Here is a 19,816-nt window from a genome sequence, read left to right on the forward strand (position 1 = left end):
TATTTTTTAATGATGTTCGTAATAGATTGGGTGAACTTCATAGTATTTCTAATCCATAATCCCATGTGTAAATTATAACGATATAAACCTTCCTTTGTTTTAAGAGGTAGAAATATGCATCTGACTCATTGCTCGATGGCAGTAGGTTTCATGGTGGTTATGCTGGTTTCTATTGCTGCCTTGTTCATCAACTGTATTTAAAGGTTTTTGAAAACATTATACATTAAGTGGTCTATGGTACTCTCATGTTAGAGCTCTGTTGAAGAAAGCTGTGATGATGGCCTGGATGATTCATTAAGTTCAGATCAGCACTGTTGGAGCCTCCAAAGTTACAATCTGGGTTGCTGACAATGAAGCATGGTTTTGTATAATAACAGTCAATTAATCCTGGTGGAATGTAACTCAATACATTTACTCAGCTAGTAATAAATCTGAGGTACTTGTACTTAAGTATTTGTGTTTTATTCTACGTTATACTTGTGCTATACTCATACATTTTGCTCTGTAGATCAACTATCAGGTGTAGCTCTACTTACAGGACCCTTTGAATGCAGGATCTTTCCCTCGTAGTGAAGTAGTGTTACACTGTGGTATTAGTATTAAGTAATAAAGAATCTGAGTACTTCTTCCACCATCTCACCTCACTAAACCACAAGATATATCTTGGTGAAGCCAGTGTAGTTGCATCATGTACCATTTGTTTCCAAAACCTATATTTCTGAATACAAAGTGAAGCAATGATTAATAAATGACTTGATCAATTTGTTGTATTTAAGTTTCCATCACATCAGAGCCTTATTATAATGTGAATGACTGTACACATTTTGTGGTTTTTGTGTCACATCCTCTCCACTTTTACCAGCATACCAGCGGGCATTTCATTTCGTCAGGGTTGGAAGAGAAAAAATCACCCAAAATCGAAACCACATTTTTTCAGTGGACCACCACCAAAAGTGTCACCTGATCTCCACTTTCAAACCTTGATCTCTGCAAAACACCCGTCTCTATGCGCAAAGAGACAGTCTCCACTGCCACACCATCCCTGGAAGTGCCCGGTGTTCAGACTCAGTTTTAGGGTGGACTCTCCCTTTAAGTGACAGATTTATGCAACAGCGTCTCACCGTACACCTGCCTCAGTCAGCACCGTGGACAGCGACCCTGGCAGCTCTCTGCGGAGCGCTGATGGCGCCTCCTGCACACACACACACACACACACACACACACGCACGCACAGAGAGACAGACACACACACAGCGGGCCGTGAGGGGCAGGGCATGTTCATTCTCTAATGACTACCAGGCGAATACAGCGTAATCTACGATCATGTTACTGCGGCACTGACACATAAACCCGGAGAAGGCGGGATGCGGACTTTCCTCTAGACACCCCCTCTGTTGTCTTTTTTTTTTATCCGTGTCAGACCCCCGTGATTTCACCCATCAACATGCCTCCGTCGACTCGCGGGGGCTCGAAACGATCGCAGATGTAATGCGCGTCTGACAAGTAGCTCGTCTTGCTTGATGGACTCCGCAGAGAAAAGGTAGTGAAATCTCTTCCTCTTCCTCTTCCTCCTTCTCCACGCCCTGTCATTATCATCCAGAGCTGCCCAGCACCATGTCCCCTCCAGCATCGGCCGCGACGGCGAGTGAAAGCAGCACGACCACCGTCTTCGAGGAGGACACCAGAGAGGAGGTATTGTTTTCTGGCCGATGCGTTTTGCTCTGTCTGTTTGTTGGATCTTGGCGCAGGGCTTTAATCAATCCATGTGCACATGCAGCGAGCAGAATGTAACACACTGCAGGTGATTTTGTTTTTCTTTCCCAGGGATTTAGTCTCCTTGCTTCACAGAGGAAATATTCTATAATCTTCTAGCCTACATTGATTCATTCCAGAGGAACATGGTTGCCACATGTGATTAGTAATCCCAGCATCTTTACCTGTCTTTATCATCCGCGTCTGATTTGTTTTCATATTGCTCCAGCACCTAACTATAAAATGACATGACATGTCAACAAGAACTTGTGTCTGGTCCTGCAGACTCGTTGTCTTTGCAAGGGAATTTCTAATGTGAGGGTGTTACTGCCATGCTTGTGTGACCCATTCATTACATGTTGGTCCAAGTCTGTTAAAAATCCTTATTTTGATTGGTTAGAGCTCATGCCTCATGGTCTCAACCATCGCTGGTTCAATTCCAGCTAGTGACCTTTGTTGCATGTCACATCTCTCTCTCTGATTCCTATCTGCCTCTTTGCTTTCTAACAAAGACAAAAAGAATCTTAAAAATTGTTGCAGTGATCAGTCACAGGTGATGTACGCTGCAACAAGGACAATGACATTTTAAGTAGCTGATTAATTAAATGATAACAGTTTTCCTCTTGTTTTGTGTGTGTTTTGACCCAACAGCAGAGACCCCTGAAGCAATCTCTGAGCAAGTCACTGTGCCGGGAGAGTTTTTGGAAATGCTTGCTCCTGTCCATTCTCATGTATGGCTGCATGGGAGTAATGGTTTGGTGTCATGTCACCAAGGTGACCCGCCTCACCTTTGACAGTGCCTTCAAAGGGAAATCCATGATGTACCATGACAGCCCCTGCTCTGACGGTTATATCTACATCCCCCTGGCCCTACTGGGCATGCTCTATTTAGTCTATCTTGTGGAGTGCTGGCACTGTCATGTGAAGAATGAGCTGCAGCACAAAGTGGATGTGGAGGGAATCTATGAGCGCATCCAAAGGATGCAGCAAGCTAAACCCTGCATCTGGTGGAAGGCCATCAGCTACCACTATGTTCGCCGAACACGACAAGTCACGCGCTACCGTAATGGAGACGCGTACACAAGTACCCAGGTTTACCATGAACGTGTCAACACCCATGTGGCAGAAGCTGAATTTGACTACAGTCACTGTGGTGTGAAAGATGTTTCGAAACAGCTGCTGGGCTTGGAGAAGTCTGCTCTGACAAAGATGCGGTTCACCAAGTGCTTTAGTTTTGCTAATGTGGAGTCTGAGAATTCCTACCTTACGCAACGAGCAAGGTTTTTCACTGACAATGAGGGCCTTGATGACTACATGGAAGCCAGGGAGGGCATGCACCTGAAGAACATTGACCTGAAGGAGTATGTCATGGTGCTGTGTGACCCAGAGCACCACCCCTGGTATCTGTCCCACTATGTCTTCTGGTTTGCCTCATTCCTCACGTTCTCCTGGCCTCTCAGAGTCTTCACCGAGTATCACACCGCATATGTCCACTATCGAGTTGAGAAGCTCTTTGGGCACGATTACCTCCCTGTGACCCCATGTGATGATCGGCCATATTGGCGTCGTATCCCTCGTGTTAACACCATTGACAGTACTGAACTGGAATGGCACATTCGATCCAACCAGCAGCTGGTGCCCAGTTACTCAGAGGCTGGCCTGATGGACCTGGCCCAGTGTCCGACCAGCTTCAGTGGGATACGTCAGAATTGTGAGCGCTGTCACAGAGCCATCAGCTGCTCCTCAGTGTTCTCCAGGAGCGCCCTCAGCATCTGTACTGGTGCCAGCTCCCGCATCCCCTTCAGTGGCAGTCGCTTCTCCTTGGCGAGGCGCTATGGCTCCCAGCGCAGCTGCTTCTGGAGGAGCGGCAGCTTGGATGACCAGGAGAGTCCCAGCGAAAACACCCGCTGCCTATCAGAGCGCCTCACCACAGATGATGAGGGACCCCCAGACTATGAGGATGCACTTTGCTACCCAGTACTCATTGTCCACTGCAGTGAGAATTGCCACAACCACAGGTCTTTCCACAGAAATGGCTCCTGTGTGGAGACTTCTTTATGACTATGCAGTCACAACTAAACACGGTGGCATTTCTGTAGCATACAAACACTTTGGACATCAGAAACAGTGTGTAAATGTGAGATACACAAATTCATGCTGTGTGGTCATACTATCTGAAACAATGCCTGAATCCTGAATGTGTGAATCATCAAAGCAATAACAGTGATTAGTGAGTGGAGGAAAAAGTGACAGTGGTATGTGAACCTACGAGGACACAAAATTAGATCTGCCTGGCTTAGGATGAAAACCGAGCAGGCAACGACTGTTACACTGTACATCACCGTCATATCTTTTGAGATCTCATATGTACTGACTGAAACTGAAACTGAAGCTGCAGTTACCTCATAAGACCTTTTCAGAGGCCACGGACAAGATGGGCAGGTTTAAACATCTCATTCATTCAGTGAAATCTCAGAAACAAAAAACCCCATCAGAGCTGAACAGTCAGATAAAGGTGGAGATTTTGATGATTGCGTCATCACCAACAATGGTGGGGAGGAGCTTCTACATGCTTAACCTACTTCTAAGTACTGTAATAACTGCGAAAAGAAATACCATCGTCTCCAGTGAAACAGTAAACACGTTGCGTTTATGCATATCACGACACACTGGTCAATAAGGAAACCTCCAACCCAAAAAGAGACTAATGAACTCGCGGATACTCTCACTCACTGTTACACCAGTTTGGGATGTTTGAACATTTTCATGACTTGTGTGAAGTGTGTGTAATTTTGCTTAATTCTTGTACCTACTTTTTATTATCGACATATCTGATCTATTTGTACTTCAGTTAGAGGCTTTCTGGATTTCCCAGAATGCCTTTTGACAACTGCAAAAAACAGGTGTAGACTTACTTTGAGCTGTGGGTTTTATGTTTTGGTGGAAAGTGACAAAAGATAGACAGAGGGTTGCTGTTCTGACTGACAGACCTGTTGTGGGGCTGCATTGCATTCTGGTCTATTGAGGTGACTGTGGGGTGGATTATTTAGTATAATTGATGTGCTTCTTCTGCAATGGATTTCTCCATGTTTGACTGTTGACTGTTGGTGCTATATGGCAGCTTCTGAGAGAAACACAGCTTTCTTTTGGATGTTGATGGACTAACACCTATACATGATGTTTACAGTTGATGTTTTTTGAAACATTTTGTCCTACAAACCTCCACTCTCGATGTTGGAAGTATCTCAATGTGATGGCACATTGGGTACTCGCTATGAAATCAACAAAACAGAGTCAGATCATTACTCTGCTTTAACATTGTTAAGGTGTCTTAGACTGGATTTTTGCTTTAAGACTTGACACATAAGATTTGTCTTGAAACTGTCCCAGAAATTGGAAAATTGTTGGAGCACTAACACTGTCCAGTCATATGAGACACATTGTGCAAGTACACTTTGTCTTAAATTAGACTTTTTTCTACCCACTGCCACAACGAAACCTGCAGGCAGCTGTGGCACACATACACGTCATTACATTAATCTAGTGGTCAGATAAGACAAGGACAGGTTTACATTGAATCTATTATACATTTGATCAGGCAAATGTCACATCAGTTGCTCGATTTAACTGCAAAAAAAAGAGAGAAAAGAATACGGTCATTAAATCCATGCTCAAACTTGCATGATTTCCTTGGGATAAGACAATTTGTTAAAAACCCATAAAACATACCTGAATGTACACCACCAGCATATATGATATAATGTAGTATATGTCCATTATGTGTCTAAGGAATAATGCTCCATGTTTCATCTGTAAAATGGTGATTTTCAGTGTCCAGTGTATAACGAATGTGCTCAGAGCACAGTACACATCAACATGGCATCATGTTTCCTAAAGAGACTTTGGACGTGGTCATTGATCTGACGGATCCCTGACTCTTTGAGTGGAGTTTACAGGCAGTATATGCAAGGATGTAAATGCACTTAATGTTTACACATGGACACCATACAAACTTTATAATCCTGACCTTTTCTACAACATCTAACAGGAACTTATCGTATGCATCCTAGCAAAGTAACATCTTGTTCTTACATTGTTTTCAATAATGTAGTGACACCAGTATTATGCACTTGAAGTGACACTAGACATTATGAATTGTAGTGAAGCTGAATGTTGATGTAAATTCCCTTAAAGTAATAAAGTATTCAAGCTAATATATTGACAAATACATACTGTAACTGCTCAGACATTAAAAAAATACAAGACCATTTAAAGCTTCTTGTAAAATGTTAAAAATGTTCTTGTTGTCATTATAATCAAATGGGCTGTATAAATAACTTGATTACCTTTTAAAATATGTTCAAGTTTATCTTATGCTGGAAAAATAAAAGTTGCAATAAAAGTCTGGGGCGAAGCCATTTATATTTAAAACATGTTGCTGGCTTGGATCCTCAAACTCGCTGGGAAAATCTGGGTGGAGGCTATTTCATGGAGAAGCTGCTTCTTGGACGACAATGGATGTTTTTCACAGGTGTAAATAGAAGAAGAATGAAGGTTGAATTCCACTTAGCTGCTGTGGGTTCAGGGTCCTGGTGTTGGGCTGGCTCATCGTCATACTGGCTTTGGGACACCTGAGCAGAACAACATTAAAATTATTGGTTAACACCTGTGCTTTTTCCTACACTGACAAGTCAAAATCTCTACTGTGGAAAAGGCCAATAAAAAACTGAATGTAATTTATTACACGATATAATGATTTTAATTTTGTTTTCCGGTGAGTTATAGTCTTAGATACTTGATAAAAACCATGGCAAATAAATATTTAAACTATTGGTTAAAATATATTTGAAAATGACATGATATGAATGTGTTGATCTGTCTTACAGTGGCATGCACAATAATAAACTGATTCCTCCAACAAAAACCCATTTACCTTGACGATAGCTTTCTATGGTCGAAAAACTATTTATTAAACTGTATTAGAATAAAAGAGAAAGGTTGACATTAATATGGCCACGTTGTGTGTCTTTGCATTAGTTATTTTGGCTTCGATTAAGAGATTAATTGGACATTGTGTAATATCCGCCCATAATATCATTGCTGGTAATGGAAAGAGGTAGACAAAGAAAAGGCTGAGACTGACAGACAAGGAGGTTACTGTTCATTGCAATGTACATTTAAATAGTAGTAGACTTGGAAAGCGTCATGCTACAGTTTAAAAAAGAATATCCTGGTAAATTTTCACTGTTTTACTTTAAAACACAGAAACTCTGCTGCAGTTTAGTGTTCCCTCATTAGCTTGGCCAGGTAATGTAGTTCTCCTCCAGTGCGATAGGTGGCAGCACATCTACATCAGCTATACACAAGCGGCGCAGTCTGAAGTGGCGACGAAGTACTGTAACGAGCAAAGAAAGGTTATTCCGTAGGTGAGTTGACCACGAATTATTTACTGCATGCCAGTAAAACCATATTAGCATTTAGCAAAGAAGTATGGCAAGCTATACTCTCTCTTTGTGTGTGTGTGTGTGTGTGTTGGTTAGCAGGCTCGTGGCGGCTTGCACGTGGACTGAAGTCACCACTTTACTGAAGAAAAGTAAAGCTAGCTAGCTGTATATGCTTCACCTCGGTTTCAGCTTCAGCCTGCAAAATGCCAAACTCAGACAAGCAGAGACAGCCGTTACATCAAATTACGATGAAAAGGGACACAAACAGTGGCTAATATTAAAGGACAAAATATAAAATTCCTCAAGCAGGATAGCGCAACCTTACATAAACGTTTGTTCTGGGCTGGTGTCAAGTGTGGGCATAAAAACATCATATCCGGAAAATCAAGGAACGCAATCTGACATGATTAGTTAAGCCCCAGTTTGTGCTTTTCTTGCTAACATTGTTTGACAGAATGATTAGTGCAGCAGTCTTGCAGAAATTTTCCATGAGCGAGACAAACCGCTATAACTAAAATCAGGCTTTTATTTTGAAGGTAAAATTCGATTTCGTTGGATAATGTCGCAGACTTTGTAATAGTTTTACTTTGAATCAAAGGTGGTTTAGCAAGCAAACAAAAACAGGCATTTATCTGATTAAATATCACAGTCAAACAAATGGTGAAATTATAGGAATAAATAGGGTATTATGGGAAAGCAACTCTAAAAAACTGAGCTTGACAGTTTATCCCTGCTCTTACATTGACTCCTGATGGTAATAGCTCATTCAGTTATTCCGAAGTTTTGACTCTTGAAGCTAAATGCATATCAATAGTTCATAATAATTGATACCACACTGACATTTACTTAAATTTGTCACAAGGTCAGCTATTTAACATAATGCTACCCAAACTATCCGTGTGGTTTTAGCGACTGGGTGGAGCTCCAGCATGCAGAGTTTGGTGGTGCAGGCGCTGGTCATGAGGCAGCTTGGACGGTTGAACCCCTGCCACCTGCTGGCTGCTGGGTATGGGCTGAGACAGACTGAATGGTGTCCCAGGGCAATCCACACACGTCAGCTGTGGGGCTGTGCAGCTTTCCCCGCGCTCGGCTGTCACAGGCCTGCTGTCCGCGGCAGAGACGCTGTCAGGGGTTGGTCTGTCCATCATCTGAGGTTTAAAAGCAACAAAAAGAAAGGTGCTGCAAGGGCAACACAGGAGGAAGAGACGGACGATGAGGATGAGAAAGACCCCGAGGACAGTGATTATGAAGATGAGGTGGATGAGGACCCAAATCTACCAAAGGACTATAAAGACATGGAAAAAGCTGTCCAGTCCTTTCGCTATGATGTCATCATGAAAGCTGGCCTGGACATGGCACGCAAGTGAGTGACTACCTGTTGGCTGCTCTCACAGATTTGAAGGCCATCTTTTCGTTAAAAACTTTTCTTTTGTCTTTCAACAGTAAAATTGAGGACGCCTTCTACAACGACCAGCTCAGGCTAAATGGACAGAAACTCATCAAGAAAAGTAAAGCGGTGAGTGATGTTTGATTACAGGAGACATATTCCTACCCTAAATTCTTACTCTTTCCACTTGTGTCTTTTATCTCATTACTCCTATGTTGTTCTTTACTCAGGTGAAAGTTGGAGACACCTTGGACCTGGTGCTGTCGGAGAACCGAGAAACCAACACTGTTACTCTGATGAGAGTCATCCTGCAGAAGGTTCTTGGCGAAACAGCCACCACGGAAAAGTACAAAGTTGCCATAAGGCGCTGGAAATCCATAGAGCTTTCTAAGGATGAGGCCTTTAAGCCATGAACTTGAATAGGACAGTATTGACTCTGATGCCATTGGCCCGAGTAGACACCTGCAGAAGTGAATGGCATCAAACAAGAGGCATTTGAACAGTCTGCAACAGGGTGGATTACAAAGGTCTAATGTGAAGGTTAACAGTTCTCAGTGGGTGTAGACATGAAGCAGTTGGTTGGGAGAAAGATTTTGAACGTTTATCTTTCTCCACTATACTGTGAGACCCTTCCCCCCAATAAAGGTGCACTTTGAGGTTGTGAAATTTGAAAATCATGTCCTGATAACTTGGCTGATGAAGAGCAAGTGACTGTCTTGCAAGTTTGCGAGTCTTCATCTGCATCATTAACTTTGTGGTATATTTGACTTCTAATATATTTTCTGTTAATCCTGATTGCATTTTGTTTTATTGAGGCAAAAAATATAAGAGGGTAAGTACTAGTAGTAGTACTACTATGGAAAACAGTCCAATCATAAGTCACGTGCATAGTTATTATTGTGATTTTATTAGAAATAGGTTATCATGATCCATTGTCATGTTAAATTGTCTTTATAATATAAACTTCTATAAGAAGGCTTAACATAAGCACATTGTTATTAAAACAGTGGTGGCACAATGCTACATCTGTAACTGCAATGGAAATATATCACATCACTGTGATTCATTTCTATCCGTAGAGCATATGTGTGAGCTATGCTATTAGCTACTATCATTGTTATTGTTTTTAAGGCTACAACATTTATCAACAAAGTATGTTAGATAAGCTATGACAGTTTTGGCTTATAAATAGAAGCAGTTTTAACTCTTTATCCAACAATAATAAGACTACACAAACTACAGCAGCTACTGCTGTAGTCCAAAGGTAAAATATGACTAAGAATAGTACTGAAGAAACTCTTGAACAGCTTGGCTTCATCCTACAGAGGACAATTTGTAAAAGTTCAACAATGCGGTTTCAGCTTATATAATGTGCAATCATTTTAATGACAAAAAGTGTTGCCTAACTGAAAAGTACTGTAACTAGGACACAGTGCTCGACCTCTTGGCCTTCTTAAGAATGTCACATTTCTTGCGATTGGGGCGCCGGCAGCGTTCGTCGATGCTCGGCACGCATTCATAGTGCCACACCTCCTCCATCTTATCCACAGGATACACTGCTTCCACATAGTGACGAATCAGTCTGAGGCGGACCGGGTCAAGCTGCTTCTTGTTGCAGGCCCCTGAATGGTTGTACTGCAGCCGCAGGTTCTCCTGGGTGAAGAGCTCAGGGAAGAGGCGTACTAACAGCCGGGCGGCAAAGTTCCCAACAGAAAGACTCTGCTGGACGATTTCCCGCACCTCAATGTCTGAGAGCAGGTAGACAGAAGGTACAGGGAAGTCCGGTTTGGAAACAGTCAGTTCGTCCAGGGGAATCTTACAAAAGTCTTTGCTACTTTTCTCAGGCGGTAAAGAGGGAATATCTGGATCCTCCCTCATGCTATCTGGATTCAGCTGGTTCAGCTGGCAAAGAAAGTCCTGCTCCGGCTCTTGACCGTACACTTTGCGCTGCTGCAGGTAGGATCTTCTCTGCTCCGTGTCGCGTCTCCTGCACCTCTCGTCAAGTTTGCCCACAAATTCCAACATCCACACTCTGTCGTTGTTGGCCCGAGGGTACACTAACTGCACATAATGACGGATCAGATTTACACGGACAGGGTCAAGCTGTTTCTTCCCAAGAGAACCGCTGCAGTTGTACTGCTTCCGCGTGTTCTCGTGGGTGAAGAGCTCAGGGAACATAAGCACCAGCAGCCGAGAGGCAAAGTTCCCGATGGACAAGCTACATTCATAGTTGTTCTTAAGCTGCTCCCTGGATAAGAGGTACTCGTGGGGAACAGCAAAGTCAGGAAGAGGGATCTCCAGATTGTCAAAATCCACAGGCGTCAGCAGCGACTTCTTGGACTTGCGACTGGGCTTCTCATAATCACCCGCCTCTGGAACCTTAATGATAGAAACATCTTCGGGAAGGCTGGCCAGGTCATAGCCCTCATCGTTGATATTGTCAGGTTCGCTCCCATTGCCATTACTGTGAGGACCCTCCAGTGCGTCCTCCATATGCTGAATGCACACCTGAAGCCAGCTGTCCTCAGGCACATCCGGAAAATTAGCCTCCATGTACTTTCTGATAACCTCCATCTTGTCAGAGTCCAGAATTAGCTGTCCAACACTACTGAAACTGCTGGAGCCTTCTGGCATTTTCCCCTCCTCAAAAACCTCAGGGAAGAGGCGGTGCATAAGAAAAATAACAAAGTCCTCAGGGGAGGAGAACTCGTCCAGCTCCTCTGTGGCTTGCGTATTGAAAGCAAGGTCTGACACAGCCAGGCTGCTCTGCTGGTTGTCTAAAGAGAGATGCTCCTCCTGGCCCTGCTCATTAATGAAACGATAGGTCTGAGGATGCTCAGCCTTTATCCCAGCACCTGTGATTGTCTGCTTCCTGAGCAGCCGAGCACTCTCCATGTCCCTCTGAGCCCAGAAGCGATTAAACAAGTCATTAATCTGAAGGAGGCATTCTTCCTGCCAGACGCTATTGTTCTTGACCGAAGGGTAGCATACCTCAACATAGTTACGGATCAGCTGCAGATGGAGAGACTCCAGCGTTCTCTTGCTTGCCATGCACTCGTGAGAGCACTCCCTGGCTTTGAACAGCTCTGGGAAGAGATGCACCAGCAGCCGACACCCAAGCTCCCCGGCACTGGACGTCTGCTCCATCAGCTGATTCAGTTCGTCGCTTGTCAGCAGATATTCGGGAGGAGGCTGGAACTCCGTCACCATGTCTGCTGGTTTGATCTGCTTCTTTATTCGCATGACCTCAAGGGTTAACAAGTCCACTTTGCTATGCAGTTGCGTCATGCTTGAATTGAGCGTGTTGAGAATGAGGAACATCTTCTCAATCAGCGGATAAAGACTAGAGTCTGTGGACGAAGCCTGGCCCACAGCGTCCAGGGTGGGAAACGTCTCCAACGTGCCATTTTCCTCTGAGCTCTGGAGCTTGGATGAGAGGATGCTGCTGTAGTTGAGCTGATTCCCGGCACCTGGACTGGCCTGCTGCTCCAGATTTGGTGTGTTCCTCTTCTCCGAGATCCTGTGGGAGATGCTGAAGAGAGGCTTTCTGTAGGAGACTCTGGATTTCTGCTGGCTGCAGTCCCTCTTCTCTCCAGTTGTGGTGAGGCAAAGAGGCTCATGTCTGCTGCTCTCATCCATCAAGTGCCGTCTCATCTAGACAGAGTAAATAATATTCATAGCACAAATATACTATAAGAGATGCGTTGTCTTGTACAACAAAAAGGAAATGCAAAGTGTCTTGTGTCGTATACTGATGTTTTTAGTTCGATAAAGGTTAGCTGAGGTTAGCTTACCTCACCAGAGAGTCTGACTCTCTTGCTGCTGGTGGACTGGTTTGTGTGAGGGCCCATCTCCGCAGAGGACCGTTTCCCAGCCTCAGTGGCCCCAGGAGATCCTCTTCCTTCAGGAGGCTCACAAATAGCAAAGTCCTCCATCTCCTCCTTAACATCCAGGACATGCTTGTGTTCTGCAAATTAAGAGAAATTCCCATTTCCTTTGTTAAAGCATTTGCTTTGCATTTATAAATACTCGTGAAAGTTAACAGTCAAGATATTCAGAAAACAGGATATGTGATTGGACTTTTTCCTTCTTCTATCTCAATGCTGATAAGTCTCTTAAAGGTGCAGTTAACGGCGACATAGTATCAGAAAACTCAATGTGTATTTCTGGGTTTTTTAGCTGGATGACAAATCATTTCAGTGGGAATTTGTGCCGTTGTAGATACAGGCTGCAGAAGTTACCTTTCTCAAGCATTGCTTCATCTGAAACTTCTCCATGCTCAGAGGAATTCATAGCCTAGAAGAAATCAATCACAAACATGTGAAGTAATAGTAAACAGGGCAACACAAATCATCTAACAGCAGAGCTGAAACAACTGGGAGATTATCTGACTCGCCACTTGACAGAGAATTGACAACAATTTTGAGACTGACTCATCTTTAACTCAGCAGTAATGTATTAAAAGCAAAAATGGCAAAAATCACAATGGACTCTGGGAACTAGTAATTGGCGGTTTTCACCATTTGATAACTTTATAAAGAGCGGGCTTCATCAAGAAATGAGTTGGTACATAATTTGATAGACTAATTAGATTTCACACACACACACACACACACACACACACACACACGCACACACGAAAGAAAGAAAATCCCACAGAAAGTTGGAACCGGGACACTGGATCAATAATGGTTTCATTACAATGTGCTTTACTGATCACATTCACATACTGTACGTTAAAAACTTCCAACTGCTCATTGCAGTTTACATATCACCATGTGGTAGCTGCTATTCTGCCGTTATGACAAACAGCATGTGATCAGCTGCAGGCACTGGGATGCAGCTTGAGCTTTCGCGCTGCCAAGTACGTTCAACTGCTATAAGAGAACATGATGCAATGCCAATTCGTTTTACTTTACCAAAAAAAAAAAAAAAAAAGTCGGTACATTGTCGCTGGAGTGTGCTGTGCACGCTGCTGTGCACTGCGCTGCTGCTCGGCTCCAGCCTAATCACCAGCTACTTCCTCATTCTTCCGCCCATGAACCTTTGAACCAAAACAGCAGACAAACCAGCTGTGCGAGTGGAACTCCTGACAAAGCCCCGTCCCAAGCGTGCCATTTTAACACCGACATGAGCCCTGCTGGACATCGGCGCACGGCGTCGCTTTAGCAGTGCAACATTTTGTTTGTGAATTTTAATGACGCGGCAATGTTTGCGTTGACGAGTCCCCCCTCCTGCTCTCACTCGTGTGAAATTAGCGGTAAAAGGCGCGCGACGGGCGGTTTGAGCTCACCTTTACGAGTCCATGCAAGCCGGGAGGACTGTTAGCGATGCGCTGGGCATGTCTGCGGACTGTCACGGCGGTTTATTTGCAGGTAAACGTTGTTCTTGTTGTTGATGTTTTTTTTCTCGCTCGGCTTCTGTGCTTTCTCGCGTGACGTGACGGTGCGCGCGCCTGCTGTGTCACTTCCGCACAGCTGTGGGGAGAGGGGAGAAAAATAAACCGAGCTGCTGCGACAGGAACACCGTCTCAGTCAGTCAACAGCGCTGTTCAATCAATAAATCAATAAATACATAGATGAATAAATAAATAAATAATGGGCCCATCTACTTTCCTACAGAGTCGTGACTTTTTGGCTCAGCTACATGTCACTTTAAAATGCGCAAACAAAAGAAACTTTTCATTTATCTTCCCACAGCTCATTTTCTACTATTATGTCATTGCCTAGAAATGTATACTTCTGTTTATTGTGTGCACACTTTGTAAAATGAGTGGTGTAACTTAACTACATTTACTGAAATACAATTCTGAGCTGTTTGTATTTCACTATGTTAGTAATGTGGCGGTGTTTCAGTTTTTACTCACTGCTGTTATCCGTTTTAAAAACCTAAAACCATAAAAAACACAGTGAATCAAACTGTCCAACAGCATTTAAAACAGCTAAAACCACCTTGGCCAACTGCAGCATTAATATATTTACATGTCAGTCAATCAGTAATAGTGATCTAATATATGCTCTTAATACTTAACAAGAACTCTGACAGGTCATTTTAATGGGTACTTTTCTCTTTATAGTTTAGCTGATAATACTCATGCACTTTTACTTATGGAAGAGTATTTTCACTTTCATTTTCAGATTTGCATGCCAACTTTACTTAAGTGAAGGATCTGAATACTCTTCCACCACTGTATGGGATGTAGAATGTCTGGATAATTCCTTATACATCTGGTCCTAAATACTGATCGGCTCAGGAGGTTTGATAGCAATGTCATTTTTTGATGAACAATATGATATTGCTATGGGTCAGTATAATAATAATAATATCGTAATTATGCCTATAAAATACAGTATATTGTAAATGACTGTGCCGTAGCTAATCGGTACAGTTGCTGTTGTGGTGTATTTCTTACTCTGAGTGGTAGCTATTAATGAAAATAACATCTGTAGGAATTAGCCTGATGCATGGAGTCATACTCCTAGAATTCTGAAACAAGCTGTGGTATAACACAACGTTAGTTAGTAAGTGATTCATTTATACCTGCACCAACATACATTGCCAGGAGAGTGAGGTTTTCAAGCTATTCAAGGCCTGTCATCAATAGTCATCATTGGACGTCAGCATACTACACACGTGCAGGACAGGAGTATTGTAAAAACAAAACAATAAAAATATTGACGTTTTAAAAAAAAATATCTGCGTGTTTAATATTCTGTGTTTATACCCAATGCATATATGCATTTGCTTAAATTTAGATTTGTCAGAAGTAGATGTCTTACTTTCACACTTCCTCTACTCATAAATGTTGTTGAGTAAAACAAAACCAGAAGTAGGAAGGAGTGATACCTCTTGTTTGCACGGACGATCTCTGCTCACCTTCACCGCAAAGCTCACATTATTTGGGCAACAGCGCCCTCGAGTGGACACAGACCGCAACGACATGAGAATGAGCCGTAATCAAGACTGTCTGTGTAAACCAGGAGGCTATAAACAGGTTAAGTGCCTCTGACTCTTAAGTACACACATCAGAAGATGAAGAAAACATTGGGAAGATTCTTTAATTGATAATAACTTAACAAAGACAGTGAAACACACTGCAGGAATTCTTCAAACCATACAAATTTCTCATGAATTACATTTTTTTTTATACTGATGAATGTTTTCTGTATCTGGCTTAAACACTTTATATTACATTAATGATACTGCATCTGATGTTGATTATCTCCACCTGGGACTGATTTTTACCCATATCCTGATCATCCTCCATGCAACTATTTATGAACTGATGTAGTGAGCTTTAAGTGCTACACCAACAACAGCCAGTGTTGTGTTGACATGATTTATACGAGTGCTGCAGTACCTTCAGTGAAACTTCTCTCTATAAAAAGCTTTGTACAAAACCTTCCTGAGCTGAGTAAAGCACATGGAAACTCACTTTGGGAGCCAAGCAAAGAGACAAACCACAGAACCAAACTTGACAACTTCAAATCTTAATCTGAAGTCAGTTGGGTACGTGCGCACAGTATAGACTGCAGAGTGCACAGAAAGCTTTAATGTTCAGGATTTTGGCTGTTCATCAACTCCGTCCCAATTCAAAGATTTCAGGGCTAAAACTTTAAAGAATGAATGGCTGTGAAGCATATTAACTTGGAGCTGGTGGCAGCTGAAAGTGAAGTGATGAGTAAGACAGTCATTTGGAGCTACACCGTACTGTTGCAGCAGAGGGAAACTTTGATTTGTAGATGCAGCAGCCATTAAGCAGAGCTGATTACTTGAGCTGGTAAACTGGTTTCCTCTGATGGACAGAGAGTTCAGTCAGTGAGAGATGAACCGGAGACCTCAGTGCCATAATTCTGTCTTAATCATTGACTATTTCATGCACACACTGGCACCCAATGTTCTGTTCCCAGCCACAAATATGTCGATACAGAGATGATATAACAAGACAACGTGTGGTTGGTGTGGTTCTCATTATTCGACTAATGAGCTGTCTCCATGGCAGTCTGATCTGTCAGCCAATGAAGCGAGCAGGCCCTGTGCAGGGGGAAGCAAGGCCCAGGGTCAGCCAGGCGATGGCTTGCGACGAGGGGCCGGCGTGCAGCACTTAGCGCCAGGAAGAGCTCGTTAAAGTGTCATTTTTGGCCAATATGCTCGTCTGTGTCAAAGAGGCCAATCAGCCATACTGTTCACATCGCAGGAGAATGACTTTCATCCATCACTGTCAGCTATATGATGATATTAGCAGGTGTTTACGGGTAGGCCATTCAGAAGAAGATGAATGGAGGCTCTAATATCTCTCCACACTCACATTCAGTCAGTCATTTTACATATGGGCTGATGCCTAATAGGGTCACAGGGGCTGCTGGGAATCTATCCCAGCATGCACTAAGACAGGGAGGCAGGGAAACACCAAGGCCAAGGCGTCAGTCCATCACAGGGACAGAAAATTGCTCATGCTCATATTGTATATGAGACACTCATCTGTATGGCGTTGAACAGCAGTGATGTTCTGCTGCAGTGTGGAGACCAAAGCAGCAATAGGTTATCAGACCGCTGTTCACTATGAAGCTACAGAGAAATGTGATTGTTTCAAAACATTATAGGAACATAATTTCATTACACATTAAACTGTGCAGCAGTGCTCAGATAATGAGGCCAACACTGGCCTATGACTGCACTGTGTATCAGAGTGTAGCCAGTCATGTCATCCATTGTGGATCTGATTAGGGTTCCTTACTGACCAAAGCTACATACAAACTTTGAAATGTAATACTGCACCACTTTCCTTTAAGCTCTTCATAAGGTCTTAAGCGCAACTAATGGCTTTATTAATAAATCATTCTTAAACACTTACAGATGTTTTATTAATCAGTTGAGTCATTAATCATAACATGTTGTTGGATGCCAGGTTGTGAAAACTCCCTTTGACAGACATTTATTCTCTCTATTTGATAATAATACAGTTATAAATGTGCGCTCTGAGTTTTTTGCTTTCTAATAAGTCATCAGGTCTGCAGTTACAAATGTTTGCAAATGATCCTTCCAAGTTGAAGTTGTGAGGGTTTTTTTTTTTTTTTTTACAACTTGGCATCACAAAAGTTATTATAGATGATTTATGAAACCTGAATAATCTCTGATAAACCCTCTGAAAAGGTGCCACAGTGCACTCTTGAGTGCATGTGAGGAAATTCTTATTTGAAAGTGCTGAATGACAAGAATCGTCTGTGCTTTTCAGTAGGAAGGTGGGCCAACCGGACGTCAAATGATATTATTAATGTGAGTTTCAGTGGAGAATTGTGGCATCCCCTGGTTACATAAATACTGTTTCACAGCCTGTTCCACCCTGGCAACAACAAACTGCTTAGTAGAAACAATAAAATACTGGAATTATTTCCCCCAAAAATGGGCAAATTTACAAAACATTACCACAAAAAACAAGTATTAGTTGAAGGTAATTTTCTTTACAAGATCCAAGAACACTGTATCTGTTCTGTCAAACTGACGCGTGTGTGTGTGTGTGTGTGTGTGTGTGTGTGTGTGTGTGTAATGGAATCTGTGCTGACCGACTCTCTCCACAGGACCCTGCTGTAATTACACCACTCATCGTCTGGGCCGGGCACACTAAGGCCGCTGTTACCCACTTCATGTTTTGCATGTAAACTTATAGTCTTGCCAACTCTTGCTTTCATGATACCCAAGACTCTCAGACTGGAAACTGTAAGCAAACACAGAGTCAGGTTTCTGCTGCGCAGGACATAAACCTCTCTCCTTCCTCGTTCTGCTCTTTATTTGGTCTACGCAGGAGATATCAAAAAGATTCGTGCTGGCAGGAGCGATGTTGTCAGGGAAGAAAAAAAGCTACAATTTCTGTTCTACATTAAACATTTAGCTTTACCACTGGAAGAGCGTTGTTTTCCTCTTGAAGTCCAAGACAAAAAAAAAAGAAACTCATCCCATCAAATCCAGTTCTGCAGCTCCTGGTTGATTTCTACTGGGAGCGTCTATGCAACAGTTTCATGGCTCAGGCCAGGCCTCATCTTTTGAAAAAGTTCTGTTCAGTAACTATATTTGTCATTCTGGCAGTGCCCCAGCCTCCTTCCTTGTTTGGTCCTTTTAACTTTCCATGTAACTTTCCTCATGTCTCCTCACGGCGAGGATAAATATTTCATGAGGAGCCTGAGGCTTTCCCTGGCACATGCTGTACCTCGCTGTACCCAGGAAGCCCAAGCAGCGGAAACCAAAACAGTAGAGGAAAAGGACGTGCAACCCAGCAACAGACAGGGGCTTGTTTTTGAAATAGTTCACTCCACATCACCATGTCTTCCACTTTAGCCCCACCTTCTTCTTTTATGTCCTATCATCCCCCCCTTCCCCCCTCCTCCAGCCGTCTGTGTCCTCCTCGTCCACTTTTCTCTCTCCACCACGGCTGCTCTGCCCCATGTTTTGTTTTCAACGGTCTTGCTAATCGAGGTGTCCGATTGGATCACTGACACGAGCGCGAGAGACCGGAAAAACAGCAATACATTTTTCTAGCTGTGAATCATTGCTTTACATGGTGCAACTTGAATGCAACTTCAACTCCAAAGCTGTGCTGGAGTTTTTCTTCAGGGAACAAGTCAATAAACGAGGCTGGAGTTTTAAGCCGCGTTAGCAGCTCTGTGTGTTCGTGCTTTGGCGAGGCTCAACGACAGCTGAGGCTGAATGAGGGGACTGCCATTAGCTTTGTCGAACAGTTTAAAAACCTGACCCGCTGAAGTCAGAGGATCAACCAACGCTATTCCAGTTCATCCAGAGGAGGACGTGAGTGCCTGGGTCAGTTTTCATGGCAATCAATCCAAGAGCTGTTGAGACATTTCAGAGGATCACCAAAGCCAATAAGATTCATTCCCTGGAGATGGAGAATGTCTCTTAAACACATCACAGCAGTCATCTATCTAATATAAAGGAGATATAACTCGTTTTTTAATTGAAATTGTTTTAACCTTCTGTATTATTGCTGAACCTGAAATGGTCCAAAAGGAATATTGGTCATTTATCACAGGCATGTCTCAGGAGGGCCCACCTCTGCCAGGACCACCCAGTCCAGAGGGAATGTGACCTATGGCCCTCAGGCCACCGTCACAGGGCACCTGTTCAGAGGACTCTAAAAAAAAATAGGGATCTCTTTTATCCTAAGTGTTACTGATGTGCTTAATTGCAATTAGCACTCTGGCTACATTCTCTGCATGACCCT

The 19,816-nt window shown here is 43.1% G+C and overlaps 3 protein-coding genes across 4 annotated transcripts; 2 read left to right on the forward strand and 1 right to left on the reverse strand.

The window, feature by feature from the left end:
* Positions 1-1,135: 1,135 nt before the first annotated feature.
* Positions 1,136-5,570, forward strand: tmem151bb (transmembrane protein 151Bb). Its single transcript, XM_076749391.1, has 2 exons — positions 1,136-1,692; positions 2,404-5,570. Exons 1-2 carry the CDS (start codon positions 1,615-1,617, stop codon positions 3,811-3,813), a joined length of 1,488 nt encoding a protein of 495 aa, XP_076605506.1. The 5' UTR covers positions 1,136-1,614; the 3' UTR covers positions 3,814-5,570.
* Positions 5,571-7,123: 1,553 nt separating this feature from the next.
* Positions 7,124-9,644, forward strand: mtres1 (mitochondrial transcription rescue factor 1). Of its 2 annotated transcripts, XM_076749332.1 has the most exons (5): positions 7,145-7,178; positions 7,296-7,345; positions 8,106-8,559; positions 8,640-8,712; positions 8,814-9,619. In XM_076749332.1, the coding sequence occupies exons 3-5, from the start codon at positions 8,126-8,128 to the stop codon at positions 8,994-8,996; spliced, it is 690 nt and encodes a 229-aa protein (XP_076605447.1). In that variant the 5' UTR covers positions 7,145-7,178; positions 7,296-7,345; positions 8,106-8,125; the 3' UTR covers positions 8,997-9,619. The 2 variants fall into 2 exon arrangements, with proteins under 2 accessions (XP_076605446.1, XP_076605447.1); XM_076749331.1 differs by lacking the exon at positions 7,296-7,345 and having other exon boundaries at positions 7,124-7,178; positions 8,814-9,644.
* bend3 (BEN domain containing 3) lies at positions 9,470-14,045 on the reverse strand. The gene is made up of 4 exons (XM_076749329.1): positions 13,877-14,045; positions 12,825-12,879; positions 12,378-12,550; positions 9,470-12,237 (listed from the first exon to the last, which is right to left on the reverse strand). The coding sequence occupies exons 2-4, from the start codon at positions 12,874-12,876 to the stop codon at positions 10,006-10,008; spliced, it is 2,457 nt and encodes an 818-aa protein (XP_076605444.1). The 5' UTR covers positions 12,877-12,879; positions 13,877-14,045; the 3' UTR covers positions 9,470-10,005.
* Between the last annotated feature and the right edge of the window lie 5,771 nt (positions 14,046-19,816).

This window comes from Chaetodon auriga, chromosome 14 (genome assembly GCF_051107435.1).
Source record: "Chaetodon auriga isolate fChaAug3 chromosome 14, fChaAug3.hap1, whole genome shotgun sequence".
Lineage (NCBI taxonomy): Eukaryota > Metazoa > Chordata > Actinopteri > Chaetodontiformes > Chaetodontidae > Chaetodon > Chaetodon auriga.